At 50.9% G+C, this 17483-nt stretch overlaps 4 protein-coding genes across 4 annotated transcripts; 2 read left to right on the forward strand and 2 right to left on the reverse strand.

The window, feature by feature from the left end:
* Positions 1-158: 158 nt before the first annotated feature.
* L3040_005249 (uncharacterized protein) lies at positions 159-2155 on the reverse strand (the record flags this gene model as incomplete). Its single annotated transcript, XM_066157293.1, has 4 exons — positions 159-220; positions 381-1506; positions 1560-1855; positions 1936-2155. The coding sequence occupies 4 exons, from the start codon at positions 2153-2155 to the stop codon at positions 159-161; spliced, it is 1704 nt and encodes a 567-aa protein (XP_066011603.1).
* Positions 2156-2668: 513 nt separating this feature from the next.
* Positions 2669-3249, forward strand: L3040_005250 (uncharacterized protein; the record flags this gene model as incomplete). Its single annotated transcript, XM_007297063.2, has 3 exons — positions 2669-2725; positions 2794-3018; positions 3160-3249. The coding sequence occupies 3 exons, from the start codon at positions 2669-2671 to the stop codon at positions 3247-3249; spliced, it is 372 nt and encodes a 123-aa protein (XP_007297125.2).
* A 283-nt stretch (positions 3250-3532) lies between these two features.
* L3040_005251 (uncharacterized protein) lies at positions 3533-7843 on the reverse strand (the record flags this gene model as incomplete). Its single annotated transcript, XM_066157294.1, has 3 exons — positions 3533-7318; positions 7436-7603; positions 7655-7843. The coding sequence occupies 3 exons, from the start codon at positions 7841-7843 to the stop codon at positions 3533-3535; spliced, it is 4143 nt and encodes a 1380-aa protein (XP_066011604.1).
* An 892-nt stretch (positions 7844-8735) lies between these two features.
* Positions 8736-16499, forward strand: L3040_005252 (uncharacterized protein; the record flags this gene model as incomplete). Its single annotated transcript, XM_066157296.1, has 6 exons — positions 8736-15863; positions 15911-16009; positions 16057-16138; positions 16193-16245; positions 16296-16344; positions 16402-16499. 6 exons carry the CDS (start codon positions 8736-8738, stop codon positions 16497-16499), a joined length of 7509 nt encoding a protein of 2502 aa, XP_066011605.1.
* Between the last annotated feature and the right edge of the window lie 984 nt (positions 16500-17483).

Consider the following 17483-nt stretch of genomic DNA (forward strand, 5'->3'; position numbering starts at 1 on the left):
TTCGTATATCTATCTATGTATCTATACAACCCGTCGGTATCTCGGGCCTTGCTGGGTTACTGGGCTACTGGGCTACTGGGCTACTGGGCTACTGGGCTAATGACTTCTACATATGCGATTACCTATCTACCTAGCTACCTACCTATCTGGCCTGTCGATTACATCTCGTCACCGCTGGCCTCATCTGCAAAGACGGTTTTGACGAGGTCTTTCTTGTTGACTGGATTTAGGGTCAGCGCGGGTTTCTTCTGCTTTCGCTCTCCCAAAGCGGTCCCTTTACTCCGCTATAAGAAGAGGAGAGGAGAGGAGAGGAGGGTATAATATAAATAAGAGGGGGGAAAAAAAGAAGGAGAAAAAAGAGGAAAAAGAAAAAGACTCACTCTTCCCCATAGCGTTCCGCGGGATCACCTCCACGACCTTCATCACCTGCGGGATCTTGTAGGCCGCCAACCTCCCCTTCAGCGCGCGCCGCAGATCCATCGCTCCCCAGCCCTTCCCGCTCTTTCCCTCGGCGCCCGCGGCGAGGATCACCACCGCGCCGACTTTCTGGCCCCACTTGCCCGACGGCACGGCGACGACGGCGCACTCGGAGATTTCGGGCAGGGCGAGCATCTCGCGCTCGACTTCCAGCGCCGAGACCTTCTCCCCGCCCGACTTGATGATGTCGGCCGAGAGGCGGCCGCGGATGAAATACATGGGTCCGTGGGTCCAGGACTGCCCGGACCCCGAGGCGGAGGGGACGTCTCGGCGGACGGCGACGTCGCCGGTCTTGAACCATCTGCCTTTGCCGTCGGTGCCGTCGACGTGTTCCTTTGCCGTGGCGGAGGGGTTGCGCCAGTATTCCTTGAAGATGGTGGGGCCGCGGAGTTGGATCTCGCCGTCGCGCTCTTTCCCGTCCTTATCGGTTTCTTGGCCGGGGAGGATGACTTCGTTGGTCTCGGTGTCCACGAGGCGCGCTTCTACGCCGGGAAGAGGCCAGCCGACAGAGCCGTCGACGCGGGTAGAGGGCGCGAGTCCGCATGAGAGTGCCATTCCTACTTCTGTCATGCCGTAGCGCTCGAGGAGGATGTTTTTGTTGGAGAGGTCGGCCCATTTCTTTTTCGTGGGCGTGGGGAGGGCGGCGGAACCAGAGATTGCTAGCCTGAGGTGTTCAGGGGAAATAGCTCTCTTCGCTGCATTCTGTTCTTCTTCAGAGAGATCATTGTGGGTGGAGAGGAGGCGGTTGTAGACTGTGGGTACAACAGTGAAGAAGGTTATGGGCTCGCTTGTTTTAGGCGAGGGAAGAAAGGGGGCAGCGAACCGAGACCACACGGCGGTTGCGTTGAAGGGGAAGAGGAACTCGATTGTGGAGCCGGCGAAGAGCGGAGCCAGGATTGCATTGACGGTACCATGGATGTGGTGTAAAGGCAGCACGTGCAGGAGGTGGTCTTGAGGAGTGTATTCCCATGCTGTAGTTAAGGAAGTGGCTTGTGCTGTCAGAACGGCCGTGGGGAGTAGAACTCCTTTCTATGAATTCATTCAGACCGATCCTCAAAGTGCAATTGAGGCTGGAGACTTACAGGCCTGTTGGTAGTGCCGGATGTGTATAGCATCATCCCTCCCTCTCCCTCAGCCGGTCCTTCCAGAGCAACCTTACTCATCTCAGCTCCACCCATTTTCTTCTCAAGCGTCACATGCTTGGGCTTAGCCTCCAACTCCTGCGTCAACACTTCTGCAGCTTTCGCCTCGAACTTTCTCGACGAGAGCAGCATGGACGCCTGGCTCTGATCCAGAATATACTGCAGCTCATTCGCAGGGAACGCTGGTGACAGCGGCAATGCAATGGAATGCGCACCCATGATAGACAGCAACGTTACTACGCAACAGAATCCAATCAACAGATGTTCTAAGCGATTGGGGACAATGTACGGTAGAATAATGGGTTGGAATCCCCACCTACGTAATCATAGCTATTCTCCACCAGAAAAGCTATCCTCTCCCCCTCCACCCCCTTACCCGCCTCCTTCACCAATTGATCTCTCCCGTCCGCAACATCTTTCAGCAATTCCCCGTACTTGAAGCGGCGGCCGGACGAGGAGTGGACGACGACTGTGGATTGAGGGTCGTGTTTCGCAATGGCTTCGAAGATGGGGAGGCGGGGGAGCGTTGATACCATTCTGAGATATATTCGTGGAGTATTAAATCGCGAGGCGAATCGTGTGGAGGACTGCGAGTATTTGAGGGATGATCGGGGGAGCTTGTAAAAGGTGCTTCTCAACGAATGCATATTGAGAAGGGAAAAGAGAGAGGGGGAGACGTCCTTATCGGCGACCGAGCCAGGGTATGTGTGGTCATCCTGGGTGTGGGATGAACTGCTTCTGTTTCGCTTCGGTTGTTGATTTAAGTTAAGGCCGAAGGCAAGGCTGGGCCACAGCTGACCTGCATAGCCGAGGATTGGTCGAGGACGAGCTCTTTCACGCGAGGCTGATTGACCAAGCTCGGTAGATACAAACAAACACGCACCACTTCTCTACTGCAACACTTCGTCTCATCTCGCCTGGGCATCGAAGGCCGAATCTGATATCAAAACATCCACCTGATGCTGCGCAGGTCCCTAGTGGCTTTCGCACGGCGACCACTTCCTACCTCCTCATCTACGTCCACTCCCAATTACACATCCATCAGCAGAATGGCCTCCTCCTCCCCTCTCTCTCAAACGCCTATGGAAGACGCCATGCGGTCAAAAGTACTCATCCCATTTCTGTCCCCCCTCCCACCCTCCGCCCAGTATTCTAGCTGACACATCGCAATAAGATCACAGCCGCCCTCGCTCCCTCGACCCTGGAAATCCACAACGATTCGCACCTGCACTCGCACCACAAGGCCATGCGCGACAGCACGTCGCAGGAGACGCACTTCCGCGTCGTCATCACAAGCGAGGCCTTCGGTGGCAAGATGCAACCCGCGCGGCACCGCATGGTGTATGCACTGCTGAAGGAGGAGATGGCGAGGGAGGGGGGCATACATGCATTGCAGTTGGTAAGTAGGTTCTTTGTGTTTCTGGAGGGGTGGTTGGTGCCTTGGAGAAGAGAGGGGCCAAGGGCCGTCGAGGACCGGCAGCGGGGATTGCATGGGTCAAATGCTTCGGGATGGTAGTGCTGACTGGATTCTTTTCTGCAGAGAACGAGGACGCTAGAGGAGGAGAGGAAACAAGAGGAGAGAGAGAAGGAAGAGAAGGGGGGGCGTTTTGCTAGTACCGGGAAGGCTTAGGAGAGTATGGTCAGAGGTGTATGAATAGGGAGGGAGAAGACGATAACAGATACCCATGGCATGCAGTAATTGCCAAACTGCCAAAATATGCGATCAAAGTATGGCTGGGAAGTGGAGTGTGCAAAATTGGCGATGGGTATCACTCGCAAACAAACTCTGCCGAAACTATGACTACTGCTGTCCTACATATACCGATACTCTGCATTCAGCTAAGCACTCCACGCTATGCCTCTATCGAAATTCCCACTCAAACGCCCAATATTCAATATAGTCTCCCCGGTGCTCAATTCCAAGGCTGCGTCTCCGGCTCCTTAAACACTTTGGGGTCCCTCTCCTTTGGCGTCGTACAAAACCCAGTGCTTTTCCTCGGCGTACTACCTCTCGATGACAACCCACCACTGGCCCTCCTCCGCAGAACCTGTTGAGCCACGAAATCAGCGTAGGACAATTTACGGCGTGGCTCTCTTTTTGTTGAAGACTGTCCGCTCGAGTTCCTAATGGGCTGTAATTGTTCCTTAAAGGCGTCTCTTTTGACAGGTTGGGCGGGTGGTGCAATTTGTGTTGATCCCGCAAGTGCTCCTTCGGATAATTGAAGGTCGGCAACCCATCGCTCAGTGAAGCCGTGAATTTCGGGAGAGGAGCTTGCAGCGAGGAATGCACTTTCCGAGCTTAGGCCGGAAGGTGCTTTATATGATGTGCGATCTCGGGAGACGGGTCTGGGTTCCTCCTCTGCTCTGTTAGCGGGCGAGGACTTCGAAGTCTGTGCTCGCAAATAGGGAGGTAGTGTTTTTCGACGGGACTGGTCAGTTGTGAGTTGTCGCTTTGTGCTTCCCGAGGATCCATTTCTAGGGCGGATTTGAGTTGGTCGTTCTGGTAGAGATGACTTCTGCGCCGGGTTACTTGGAATCCATGGGAGGGCTCGCTTAGTTGTTTTAGTCGTCTTCACGCTTGCCTCCGAATCGGCCGGCAACTCAGGCTGGTTGGTAGTATTTTGTAATTGGCTTGGAGTCTCGAAAAATCTCTCCCTCGCGTGTGGGCGTACGAACCTGTCGGAACAGCCCAATATAGGACTAGGCTGCCCCGGACCAAGCACTTGGGCCCTTAATGGGGAAGGAGTCGCAGAAATAGTCTCCTCCACGTGCTCAACAGGCGCAGTTACCGGCGAGACAGCTTGCCCCTTCGACTCGGCTACGGGCGCTGGAGTATTGAACCTGCTTCTGACTTTCTCAACATCTTTCTGGTTGAGTGTTAATAGGTCAGCCGAGAAGTTCTCGGGTACAATGATACCTTGCTGATACACTGGTCTCTGAATGTTCTTGTTGTAGTAAACTCGGCCTGTTACTCTCTTTTCAGGAGAAAGCTTGATGATGGTCGCCTCATATTCCGGGTAGACTCTTAAGAAGTCGTCGCACAGAAATCGATGGAGGCCATTGCCTGATTCCTCCATCCATTCCATGTAAACCAACGCTTTGGTAAAACACCACTCGTTGCCGCAATAATCTGGATAGTGCGATTTGTATCTATCATATATGGACTGAACCGTATCGCTTAACGCGGCGTCCTCCGCAGGGGTAATCTCGTTTCTTCGAGGAATGTCATTTGCTGAGGGCTCCGGTCTTTCGTCATAATTCTGAGGTGTTTGATGCTCAACGATATCATCTTCTTGCACCAGTTCAGGTTTACTGCTCCTTCTCGGCTGCGCATCAATAAATGGTTTGGTAATCGCCCCCCGAACACCCACTTCTATCGGAGTTGTTGGTGCAAGCGATCGCGTGGTTTGACGGTCAGATGGTCGGCGAGCATTTCCGGCGTTGTTTTGTTCTTCAGACTCAGTGCTGTAGAGCAGTTCTTTGAAGTTTTTAAGAGGAACAGCCTTGCGGGCGTCCTTCGACCTGGCTGAATCGCCTGGACCACCATGTGCCTCGGCAGGAATTTCCTCGTCTACAATAGACTCGGTAGTATTGGCAGCATTCTGTTCTGCCACAATCCTGTTCGCCTCCTGTATCGCTTGTTGAATTTCTCGCCGGATCCTTTGATTTCTTTCCATATCGGCTTCCGGGTTCATTTCCACTTGAGATTCGGCTATGGGACGCATTGAGCGATTCAACTTGCTGTACACACGTTTTTCAGTTATCATATCCGACCCAGTCGCTCGATGCTTTTTTGATGGCTTCGGGACACCCGGAATCTTGTCTGTAGATGCACATTGCTGCTCGGCTTCATTGATCTGGCTAGAAACCAGACCAGGCGGTGAGGAAGCTGGAATGCTTTGTGAAAATGTAGGGTTTTGAGAACTGTTTAGCATTTGTTGATTGCCAGGCGGAGCTGGTGCAGAACTGGCTGGAAGGATATCAAGCCTTCTTGGAGGGTCCATTCTTCGAGCGCTGACTATGGCGTGGGGTGATTGTTCATTTGAGTAACCGATACCTACATGCAGCCCACTCTCGTCCTCTCTCGATCTCGAGATGCTACTAGGACTTATTTGGGAGCGGAGTGGTGTACAATCCGGATCCAAAGTAGCAAGAGCCACCGTGATCTTTTCAGTTTCTTTCTGCTCTGTTGAGCTCGACACATGCTTGCTCGAGCTACTGGTATCATTAAAAGTTGCAGGGATAATTGGATCGGACGAGATATTTCCTGAGGCGTGTTGTTCTGCATCCAGCCCCCTTGTCAAACTCTGGCGAGATGGTGCGTGGCCGGGCGTGCGGGATTTCGAGAGTGGCGTTTGCTCTACCTGAACGTACTTTGAGCTCCGAGAATGTGAGGAAGGCAGTTCCTGCGAGGAATCCGGACGAGCTCCTTCCTGCACGTCCCCAGCTTCGATCACGTCTCCTATGGCATGTATCGGAGCCAGCTCCAGTTCCTCTACACCTGTGGGACTACTCGGAGGGATGTCGATAGGCTTCCGAACAAAAGTCTTTGGTCCAGGTTTCCACGGTTGTGGAGCTCCGCCATAGCTATTTGTCATCTGGCTTGACTGATTGCCACTTGATCTTTGCGGTTTGGCAAGCTGCTGGGAAATGGCTTTTTCTGGCTCTGGAGAGGGTGACCAAGACATGCAATCATCGTCGTCCTCTTCGTCAACATCCTCTACAATATCTGGTCCACTGGAGGAGAAGTTCCTGCTTGTTACTTGCAGCTTGGCCTGACTTTTTCTATTGCTCTGATCCATATCCTCAGCCCTATCACTATCACTCTCCGATGAGCCTTCTTCAGCAGCGGAGCCCTGCTCGATATCTTCCACTGACCCGGACGAGCTACTGGCCAATTTGCTACCCTGGCTTTTCTGGAGTATTGCGTTTCGATCCCGATCCATGAACCGCGTTACGTCACTAAGAGCCTGAGCAGGAATTGCGGCGTACCGAGGACGGCCGTCCAAATTTGGCTTGAACCAGCTGTCTTGGCTTTCTAACAAAACCTTTTGGTCTCCAGGAATTCTTACATAACGGCGGGGTATACGCTTGAGCCCTTCGAAAGGATTGTCTTGCTGGAGCTGGTCGACGAACAACGGGAGTTTGTTTGGATCATTGAGTTCGGCAGGTTGTGAAACAGTTGGAGGCAGCTGTGGGGCTGAAATTTCCAGGCTTTTTGTGTTTTCCTGGCTACTCTCACTTTCATTGTGGTCCAAGTTTGAGTTGGACGGTGCTATATCATTTTCCATGGTCCTTATGCTCCGGCTGTCGAAAGAGCTGTCGGATGACCGTAGAGGACTCAACGACTTGCTGTCATTACCATTCGCCTTTCTGATATTTGGGATCTGGGCAGCTCTACTCTTCAAAATGGCCGCTAAGTCTGCTGTGCCTCTCTTCGATAGCTGCTCTTGATCATGTCTGCGATTCTCTTTCCTGTAGTCTACCTGGGTTGCAAATCCAGCCTGAGTATCATTAGATAGGGACGGAACGACTTCATCTGATGCGTCGTCTTCCTGGGAGCGGATTGTGGAGGGTGGTGGTTGAGCAAGGGTCCCAGCGCCAGCAAATAGGTTCTCCAGCTTGCCAAGCAGAACTTTGATCCTCTCATGTTCTGACACATTGCCAGGTCGCCCAATTTGCTGTGAACCCTCGCCACCCTGCAATTTGAACTCGTGCACTCTCATACTCAGCCGTGCCGCTGGATCCAGTGTAGGATCGAGTATCCATAAAGTAAATTAGTCTACGAGCATCAAATTGAATATTTCTCAGCTCACAAGGTCATATTTTCCAAGGACAATGATGCCTCGGTGTATCTCGTAAACAGACCGGCCATCTTTGTTCCTGAAAGCATCCGTAGCAGCCAGGTCAAAGGCGACACAGATCTTATGGGTACCATCCGAGATAGCATAGCCTTCAGGCTGTTCCCCTGGCTTTCCATGCACCTGACCAAAGATTAGCACCGCACATCACTTGTGTGGAAGAATACCACTTGCCGCGAGGAACTGGGCTTGTCTGGCCTTATTCTGCTGAATCACTATCGAACCAGATTTGCGTTCATAATAACAGTGACCCCTTTGTAGATCTTGACCAGGCACGAGGACGTCCTTGAACTGTTCGAAGGCAGCCGTAAGCTGCTCTTCGATTAAGAGATGGATCCAAGGATTCCGCAGCGCCGAAGCCATTGTCGTGAGTTCATTACGGTAGCAGCCAGCTCAACATTCGATCGTGATGCAAAGGAGAAACGTAATATCCACGGTGGCTGAGCTACTCTCTGCCTGGAGGTGGTGTCTTTCATAGCCAAAAGCGTGACTGGGAAGACGTGTCGTGTCGGACTTGTGGTAAAGTGCACGCGACGCGGCAAGGCTGACAAACGAAGTTAAGGCTGCAAGACTTGGCGTTAGATGTATACGTATACACTACAGCCTGGCTAGACACACTCCTGCATCTGCGTTCCGCAATCATTCATCACAAGGCGCGCTATTGGTCTCACTGCATCTTAGAGCCTTGCTCTATATACGTACTTATCCGTCTACCTACCACTGGCAAGTAAACAACACAGATCAAACCTAACGCACTGCCACACTCTCGCTCCTACTCTTCTACGGTATAGCCAGCAACCCCAAGTGAAACGGGACATAGTCGCCGCCGCCTTCTACCTCGTTGCCCACCTCTGCGGAGCCAACCTTAACCAAAGTCTTTCCCTCCGCGCCATGCTGCACAAGACCTCGTAGCAGCTACGGTAGTGCCCCCCTCTAGAAGGCTAGCAGAGCATATCACCACCTATACCTAGGTATTTTCATACCCAGCTACCTATCCTTCCAGTCTCTCGATGCCTGCCTCCTTTCCTTCGCTCCTGCCCCTCATCAGCAGACTATCTGGCTGACCGTCAAGTCAAGACAAGAAGACTGCCATGCTAAACCACACATTCACGAAGCCGCAACCTCCGGTCTTTGACTCGGTGACATGATCCTCTACCACGATAGCCGGTCTGGCGGCACATCGGAACCTCCCTTCTAGAGCTCTGTTAGCACAGCAGACAACAGAACGATCTCATTGTCCCCTCGAAACTTGACCATGTCTTCTTCTCACGACTCTCCCAGGGCCTCGATAGGTCCCCCTTCTACAGTAGGATTTCGCTCTCGCCGCAATTCCCTTGCTTCTCTGGCTGGCTCAGCTCCCATCGACAAGGAACAACTGGCTCAAGCTCTGGACAAGATACATAGCACTGCCAGTCATTCCGAGACGCTCACCACTTTCAATGAGTTCACATCTCCTCCTCCGTCTTCCACCCATACCGAGAGCAAAGGCATCGCTGGGGAAATTATGCAAAATGGTCTCAGCGGACTGTACAGCAGATTTCGAGGTGCTGTTGGAGTCGCCAAAGACAAGGCCGGCTCTACTTCAGCAAGCAAAGCAGACCCTGAGAGTGTCGAAACCGCGTCACTGAAAAGCCAGAATGTTGCAACTCCTACTTCCCGTGGGTCGGTGGCTCCAACAAGGGAAGAGTCTGGGACCACGGTATCCCCGGTTCTGCCGTCCACAACATCTTCCCGTCTCCAATCGCCCACGAGCTCTTCCTTTGCTGCACAGTTTTCGGAAACTCAGTCTCAAATCATGAAGTCTTCCAAAGCGTCGCTTGGTTCCACCCCCGCTACTACTCCAACGGCATCTAAATCTGGAACTTCGGGTAGGCCCCCGATCACGCCAATGACCAAGGCAACTGCATCTTCGGTTATTGTGCCAACTTTAGCTGCCGTGAATGTCAGTGCATTCAAGGACGGAGATACGGAACGCAACAACGTAGAGAGCCAGAAGATTGAATCCCTACCATCTCTTGCCACAGGTAAGCATGAAAACATGGCTACATCGGTGTTCGACCCAAAGAGCAGACGAGCCACCAAAGGCTCAGTTGTGGATGAGCCGGAGGCTCCGGATAACGACCTTGATGAGGCTAGAATGAGTCTCGCAAATCCACAGACTCGCCCAGCCCGTCACTTCATGGGCGGAGACGGTAGTATTGAGGAGGGGAAAAAGGCTGGAAGCACAAAAACTGCATCGTCGGCCTTGTCATCGCTGCGTGCGACTGACTTTTCCCGAGCGAATCCCTCGTCCCTTTTGACATCGGATGGTGCTAAACGTCCTGCTGCCATTGAACGCATTGCGCAATCTCATTTACCTGGCTACCCAGCTTCAAGAGCGTCGTCAGCCGACCGCAGTACTGCTGAGGCGAGCCCTATCACCACATCTGCCCATAACAGCGTACGTCATGAATCTTTTGCGGTAGACGATCCACCCCAACGAGGTTATCTCGGCCGACTTCGTATTCCTGGTACAACAACCAACGAAGGAGCCCCGGAAGCTGTCAATGCGAGGCTTGAGCGAATGAGAAAGCAGGTGTTAAGCAAAGAGTTTTGGATGAAGGATGAGATTTGCAAAGAATGTTTCTCGTGCGGAGACTCGTTTTCTGCTTTCCGGCGGAAGCATCACTGCCGAACTTGTGGGTGCATTTTTGATGCCAAGTGTACCAGTATCGTCGATGGTCAAAAATTTGGCGTTCAAGGTACATTGCGGGTTTGCAGGACCTGTCTAGATATCATTACTCGCCGCCATGATAGCAGTGGGTCGGAAGATTCAGATGATGATTCTGCCTTGCCCTCTTTCTACCATTCTCAGCAGGCAAAATATGATGCCTCAACACGCACTGGATCTACAGGGGCACTTGGAAACGTAAAAGAAGGAGAGCTGGCAAGCACAGAGGGTACGCCGAGACCGCTGGCTACCCCTATGATGGCTATACCGGCGACTCGGAGAATTGGCGATCCTTCAAACAGCAGATCTGCAATCCTTGAGATCGACGCTCCACAACTGAGCCGTCCCAGCTCATCCAGGTCTCTTAAGGCTTTGTCAGCTGCTGGTCGCCCTGCCTCATCTGGCCATAAGAGGCACCATTCGAAACACAACTTCTTAGGTCGTTTCAAAACAACTGCGGGGGAAAGAGCCCCATTTCAGGGGGGCATAACGGAGGATTTGAGCAAGCAGTCTCGTCTGCCAGCGTTCCACGACGACAATATTATCGATCCTGACATAGCGCCCTATATGTCCGATCAAGAGTCTAGTGAGGAAGAGCAGCCGAGCATTTATGCGATGATGAACAGCGGGTCTATAGCCAGTCCAAATTTTGAGAATGATAGATCTGGATTTGGCTCGCTCTTGGGTGCTGGCAAGAAGCATCGGGCAAGAAATGGTGACAAGAGCGTCAGTGGCATCAGCTTTACAAGTCGCGCAGACGACGTTGGTGGGAGTGTTTCTATGGGGGGATACAGCCGGCCAAATCGTCGTCGTAATCTCAGCGCTGCCAGCAACAATCAACATCTCTCCCGCACGTCTCCAAGGCAACCAGTTCAAGGGTTTGGTAATTTAGACGAAGATATTGCCAGCGTCGACGATATATCTTCCAATGTGAACATCGGGCCATCAAGAATGATACGCAGTGTTTCCATGAGGGACAGCAAAGCGCCAGCTATAGAGTTGAATAATGCGAGCTTGCATCACGTTCGCCGCTTGTTACATCAATTGCTGGAAGATGCTAATATACCGAATGTCTCAGCTTGGGAGAAAGCCCTGGTTCCTATCCTCCTGCAGTGCACTGACGACGTCAATCCGAATGTCCGATTCGGTGATGATATAGATATCTGCCACTACGTAAAGTTGAAGAAGATACCTGGTGGAAAACCTGGAGACACGGCATACGTCTCCGGTATCGTTTTCTCAAAGAATCTCGCTCTTAAGAGTATGCCCCGGAGCATATCGAATCCACGAATTGTGATCATCTCATTTCCTATCGAGTATTCGAGGCATCACAATCATTTCATGAGTCTGGAGCCAGTCATTGCTCAGGAGAAGGAATTCCTAAAGAATATGGTCAACCGCATTGCATCCCTTCGACCGCAGCTTCTTCTAGTCCAGAAGCACATATCTGGTTTGGCACTCCAGTATCTTGAAGAGGCCAATATTGCCGTAGCTTACAACGTAAAGCAATCTGTCATTGAAGCAGTCTCACGGTTTGCTCAGACAGAGATCATTTCCTCGATTGATATGGTCGCCCTGAACCCGGTTCACATCGGGAGGAGTGCCGGCTTCGACGTCAAGACTTATGTGCATAAGGATATACCAGGTCGGAAGAAGAGCTACATATACCTGTCTGGCTGCCCTAAGGAACTTGGCTGTACGATCGCGCTCCGAGGTGCTGACATGGCCACCCTGACCAAGATGAAGACGATTGCCGAGTTCATGGTCTATGTGGTGTACAACCTCAAGCTGGAGACATGTTTGATGAGAGATGAATTTGTACTCATTCCATCAATCGCTGAGAACAGTGGAAGTACTTCACCGAGCCGGCAACAAGCCACTCATGCGACGCAACTTGGTGGTCCGGAGCATGTTCTGGCCGCTGCTACTGACAAGCTCCAAGCAGTCGCTGACGCGGGGATGGTCGACCAGGTCAATCCTCCAACAGATGAACTTGCAAGCCAATCAAGTATAGCAAATGATGCAAGCAGCGCAGCTGTGTCTCAGCCTTCGAACGGAACCAAATCTGTGACATCTACTGAGCCATCAAAGTACGTTTCCGCACATGCATCACATGCACACGGCTCTCACGAAGACCAAATTCCTGAAGACATTCCGATGCCAACTTTCTACAGTGACATGGTAGCAAAGCATCGGACGAAAATCTTGTCTGCATCGCCCTTCGTCAAATTTGTACAACCCTATCTACTAATGAGATCTCGTCAACAGGAGCAGAGGCTTTCTTATCTCAAGAGGCTGCGTGACCAGGATACTTTCGAAGAGCAGACTGACACTGAGAAATCGAAGCCTCAAAAATTCCAGCTCATCAGACCAGAGATGGTTCATGAGACAGTCAAGAGAGCACCGCGCCAAATAATGGAAGTTCTCCATGCGGTCCATGATGCAGAATACGACAAAGCCCTGCACAACTACCAGACCCAGAAACGGCAGTGGGAGACCTACATCCAATCGAATCTGAATCTCTTTGATCCTTATGCACACCAGACCATTACGGTTCTCTACACAGTGGTGTGTACGGCAACTACAATCCCTTGTTCAGGACCAGACTTGGTTGCATTCGTTTTCTATAACCAACACTCGGAGTACGATTCAGACTGCACACTGGGCCAGTATGTAGAAGATTTGTGCCTAAGTGTCAACACGGTCTGTACGTCTAACGGCTGCGAACGTAAGATGACCGATCATCATAGAACCTATGTGCATGGCGAGGCTCGTATCACAGTTTTCGTTGAGAAGTCACCTTGTAAGATCAAGGGTCTGCAAGACTCTATCCTCATGTGGAGCTATTGCAAGATCTGCCAGAAAGAGACTCAAGTCATGCCGATGTCCGAGAGTACGTGGAAGTACTCGCTGGGCAAATATCTAGAACTTTCATTCTGGAGCAGCGAGCTTCGACTTCGGGCCGGATTCTGTCCTCACGACATTCATCGAGACCATCTACGCTATTTCGGCTATCGAAACGTGGCAATTCGGATTCACTACGATCCTATCGACCTTCTCGAAATTGTAGTTCCCCGAACAAGAATCACATGGAAAGTCGACAACGACCTGAGGTTAAAGAATGACTTGTTCACGAAGAGCGAAGAAAGATGGAACCGTTTCATGGCTTCCGTTCTTTCCAGAATCAAAGGCATCAACATTGATAGTGTTGCCCCGGAAAAGGCCGAGGCTTGCAAAGCAGAAGTTGAGAGCCTCATGAGACGTGCACAGGACGAGCATGCTTCACTTATCCGGAAGCTACAAGAAAAATACATGGATTCAAAGTACTATGAGATCATCCCGCTGAACAGAGCAATTCGAGCGATGCAAGAGAAGGTTGCAGAATGGGATGATGCGTTCGCCGAGTTCGATGCCAACTTCTTCCCTTCCGAGAAAGACATCAGAAGGCTTGCAGCGCTCCAACTGAAGAAGATGTTTATCGACCGGGACGAGTCAACGACATCCATCGCAACAGAAGCGCCAGATGTTGGTGCTGAGGTCGATGAAAAGTTTCCTAGCACCTCTTTGGAATTAACGCGAAAATCTTCGAATGCATCCGCCGAGGAAGTACAAGAGGTTCTGGCATCAGTGGTAGAAGAAAACCCAACTACGCCCATTTCTATACCTATTGACGGTGAGATGTCCTCAGACGCCCCTCTGTCGCAACCAGAAGCTCTCGATTTAGATCGTGACGGGATCAATCACCTCGATCTAGCTGCTCCAATCCCCAACACTACAACTGAACAGCCCTTGACGGAGGATGCCTTGTCCTCTGACCCTTGCTTGTCAGCAAGCCCTGTAGCCTCTGCGAATTCCGGAGCCGAAGTCTCCACGTCTCCTTTGGAATCAACGCTCTCCGAAAAAGTAGAAAAGCTCCGGAAAGCGCATCTAAACAGCTCCGGCGAACCATCAATGTCGTCTGAAATATCCGGTATACCACGGCCATCCGAGAGAAAGCCATCCCGAAGGAATGGCATGGCTATCGCTCCACCCATAAATCGCACCCAATCACATCCGGCTGGGACATTGCGCCGCTTGCCGATTGGGAGCAGATCAAGTACGAAGAATGGGGAAACCAACACTATTGAAGATAGCTCAACACCCTCCCTCGATTCCCTGAAGCCTTCGACCACAGATCCTCTGAGGCCAACGGACAAGAAGCTTTCTGAAAGGCTGGGCATCGGCTCAATAAAGGCACATAGAAAGGCGGGCCACTCCCTCATTCCACGATCTGTAAATAGCAAACGTAAGGAGACCAAAGTATCGGCTCTGGCGAAGCATTTCGAACAACTTAGCCGCGAGTTTGAAAAGGAACGCATGCGAGACAAAAAACAGCGAGCTGCGAAGGTCACCCAGTCAAGAGCTTTTCCAAAAGCGTCTTCAAAGCCCATTGTCGAAGTCTATAAAGACGTCAATGAGGCTGTTGAGGAAAGAGGACAAAGCGATGAGGCTGTGTCGGATGTTCAGCCCACACACCCTGATGCTGACCCTACAAGTGTCGTCGATGGACTCGCGGACCTCAATACGGATTACACTACAAATGAGCCTGGACTAGACTCGCCAACGAATACTGCTGCTACTCCAGATGAGGGAACGGCCGAGACTGATGACAATCAGCAGAATGCCAGCCAAGCAGGATCCGATGATGAGGGTGCTGCCAGTGACGTGGACCATTCGATGCTGGACATGATTCCTGGCATTGCTGAGATTGCGGAGTCTCTAGGTGCAGGAAAACCCAATGCCGAAATTCCTCTGGAGATACCCAAGCATGAGAAATCAAGTCTGATGAAAATATTGACCAACTTCTGGGCTGAACGTTCCGCAAGTGGATGGACCCCTCTCGAATATCCTGTCAACGCCGGCGACCACATATTTGCAGATGTGGACGTTATTGTACGAGAGGACGAGCCCAGTTCACTGATCGCTTTCACCCTGTCAACTCCGGACTATCAGAAGAGATTGGTGCATCTTCGCGAGGCTAGCGCGAAAGGGGATCAGCAGCCACCCTTAGAGCCGGACAACACATCAGACTTCTGCGAAGATGGCCTGGATCAGACAGAGGTGGAAACGGCGCTGCTTCAGGCCACCGGTACACACTTATCATACAACTTCTCCGATGGCTCGGCGCAAATGAGATGCAAAGTATTCTTTGCGGAGCAGTTTGATGCGGTTCGTCGGAAATGTGGCGTCTCAGATCGTATTGTCGAATCTTTGTCTCGGTGCTTGAAATGGGATTCTAAGGGTGGGAAAACTAAATCAGTTTTCTTAAAGACCTTGGACGATAGGCTTGTGATCAAATCACTCTCGCAGGTCGAAACCGCAGCTTTCCTCAAGTTTGCTCCGGCATACTTCGAAATTATGGCTCAAGCCCTCTTCCACGATCTTCCAACGGTCATTGCGAAAATGCTAGGCTTCTACCAAATCGTCATCAAGAATCCCGTCACCGGGACTGAGATCAAATGGGACGTCTTGGTCATGGAGAACCTGTTTTACGATCGTTCGCCTACTCGTATCTTTGATCTCAAGGGCTCGATGCGCAATCGCAAGATTCAGTCGACTGGTGAGCAGAACGAAGTGCTTCTCGATGAGAACATGGTTGAATTTATCTATGAGTCGCCTCTTTTTGCTCGCGAGGTAATTTCTTCGCAGAGTTTCTCTTTCGCTTACTAACTTGATATCAGCATTCTAAAAAGCTTCTTCGATCTGCTATTTTCAACGACACTTTATTCTTGCAGAGGAACGATGTGATGGACTACTCCCTGATGGTGGCTGTGGACGAGGTAAGTTTACCCACACTGATCTCTACATCTTTACTGATATCAAATAGGCGCGCAAGGAACTCGTCGTGGGGATTATTGATGTCGTCCGGACTTATACTTGGGATAAGAAGCTCGAATCATGGATTAAAGGTATGCACCTTGCACAGTACTCTTTTTCTCTGTTTCATAGCTGACTTTAGGTAGATCGTGGTTTCGCCGGTGGTGGACGCAACCGGCCGACTGTAACATCTCCAAAGGCAAGTCACCACTTGATCACAATTCTAAGCAGTGCTTACAATTTTTACAGGAATACAAGAGTCGCTTCCGCGAAGCCATGAACAGATACATCCTGCAAGGTAATAATTTAGTCCTTGATACTTCAAGGCTATGCAACTAACTAAATATGATTGTAGCTCCAAACAGTTGGCATCAATGGACCCAACCGCAATTCTATGCGAGGCCTGAGAGGGATGGGAAGCCGGAACCGACAGCGGATAGAACGGCAGCTTGAATCATGACTTACGACTAGACTTCTGGCGGCCGCGGTGTCGCGCGATACTGAAACGATTCATAGAATGGATGCCCATTTCATGCAGCTTGGGTTTGCTCTGTGCGGTATTTCTGCCTGCAATTTCCTAGAGAAAACAATTGATACGACAGAGAAGAATGATGGTCGCCACGTTCTTGAGAGACAAGGGGGAACAAATGTCCTTAAGCGGGTTGTAAACAACGATGTGGGAAGTACCTGCCCATTGAAGCAACGCTCTACCATGTTCCAGGTCTTGGCGTCAAATTTTTGGATAAAAATTATCAGTCTCTTCCCTTTTTCGGATTCCAAACAACATGTTGTTGTTGCACTCCGCTATATTGTCAATTGTGATTTTACAAGGTGCTAGCATTATTTCCAAGCTGCAAGCTGGTTCCAATTCTAGTAGGATATTGCATCAAAATATTGCGAGGCACCTCTGTAACAAGTTCTGTCCCTTCCAACGCCAGGAAGCACATTCGCTTAGTCCTCGATCCTTGGAACTTTCACTTTACCGTATCGTGTTGACCGCTGAATATAATTTCGTAGAAACCGGACTCGGGCAGATTTGAGGCCGATCATTTTACTTTGATACACACACATAAGTCGATATTTCAAAGTTCAGACCTCTTTTGTTACGTGATGTGCATGAAGTTGAAACCGATATCCTAAGCAAAGGTGCCCTTCTGAAGCACAGGAAAGGAAAGGATGGGAGGAAATGCAGATGATAAGAATCGGTGATTTGTGTTGGAATATTGGGGTTCTGCCTGTATTCCCCTTGTATGGACTAGCCTCTTGGCTGGTCTCTTGGCTTACACCTTTACTATAGCTCTCAGTACTCTCACACCTAATTTACTACACCTTCTGCACTCCTGATTCTATCAATTTGAATGGAAAGTTCAAAGCGCAGATCATTAGACCTTAGGTGTTTTTTTTGGGGTGGGGGGTGGTTTGGGCGGCGTAGTTGCG

The sequence above is a fragment of the Drepanopeziza brunnea genome, assembly GCF_022702325.1.
Source record: "Drepanopeziza brunnea f. sp. 'multigermtubi' strain 214-2 chromosome Unknown ctg8, whole genome shotgun sequence".
In the NCBI taxonomy this organism is placed as follows: domain Eukaryota; kingdom Fungi; phylum Ascomycota; class Leotiomycetes; order Helotiales; family Drepanopezizaceae; genus Drepanopeziza; species Drepanopeziza brunnea.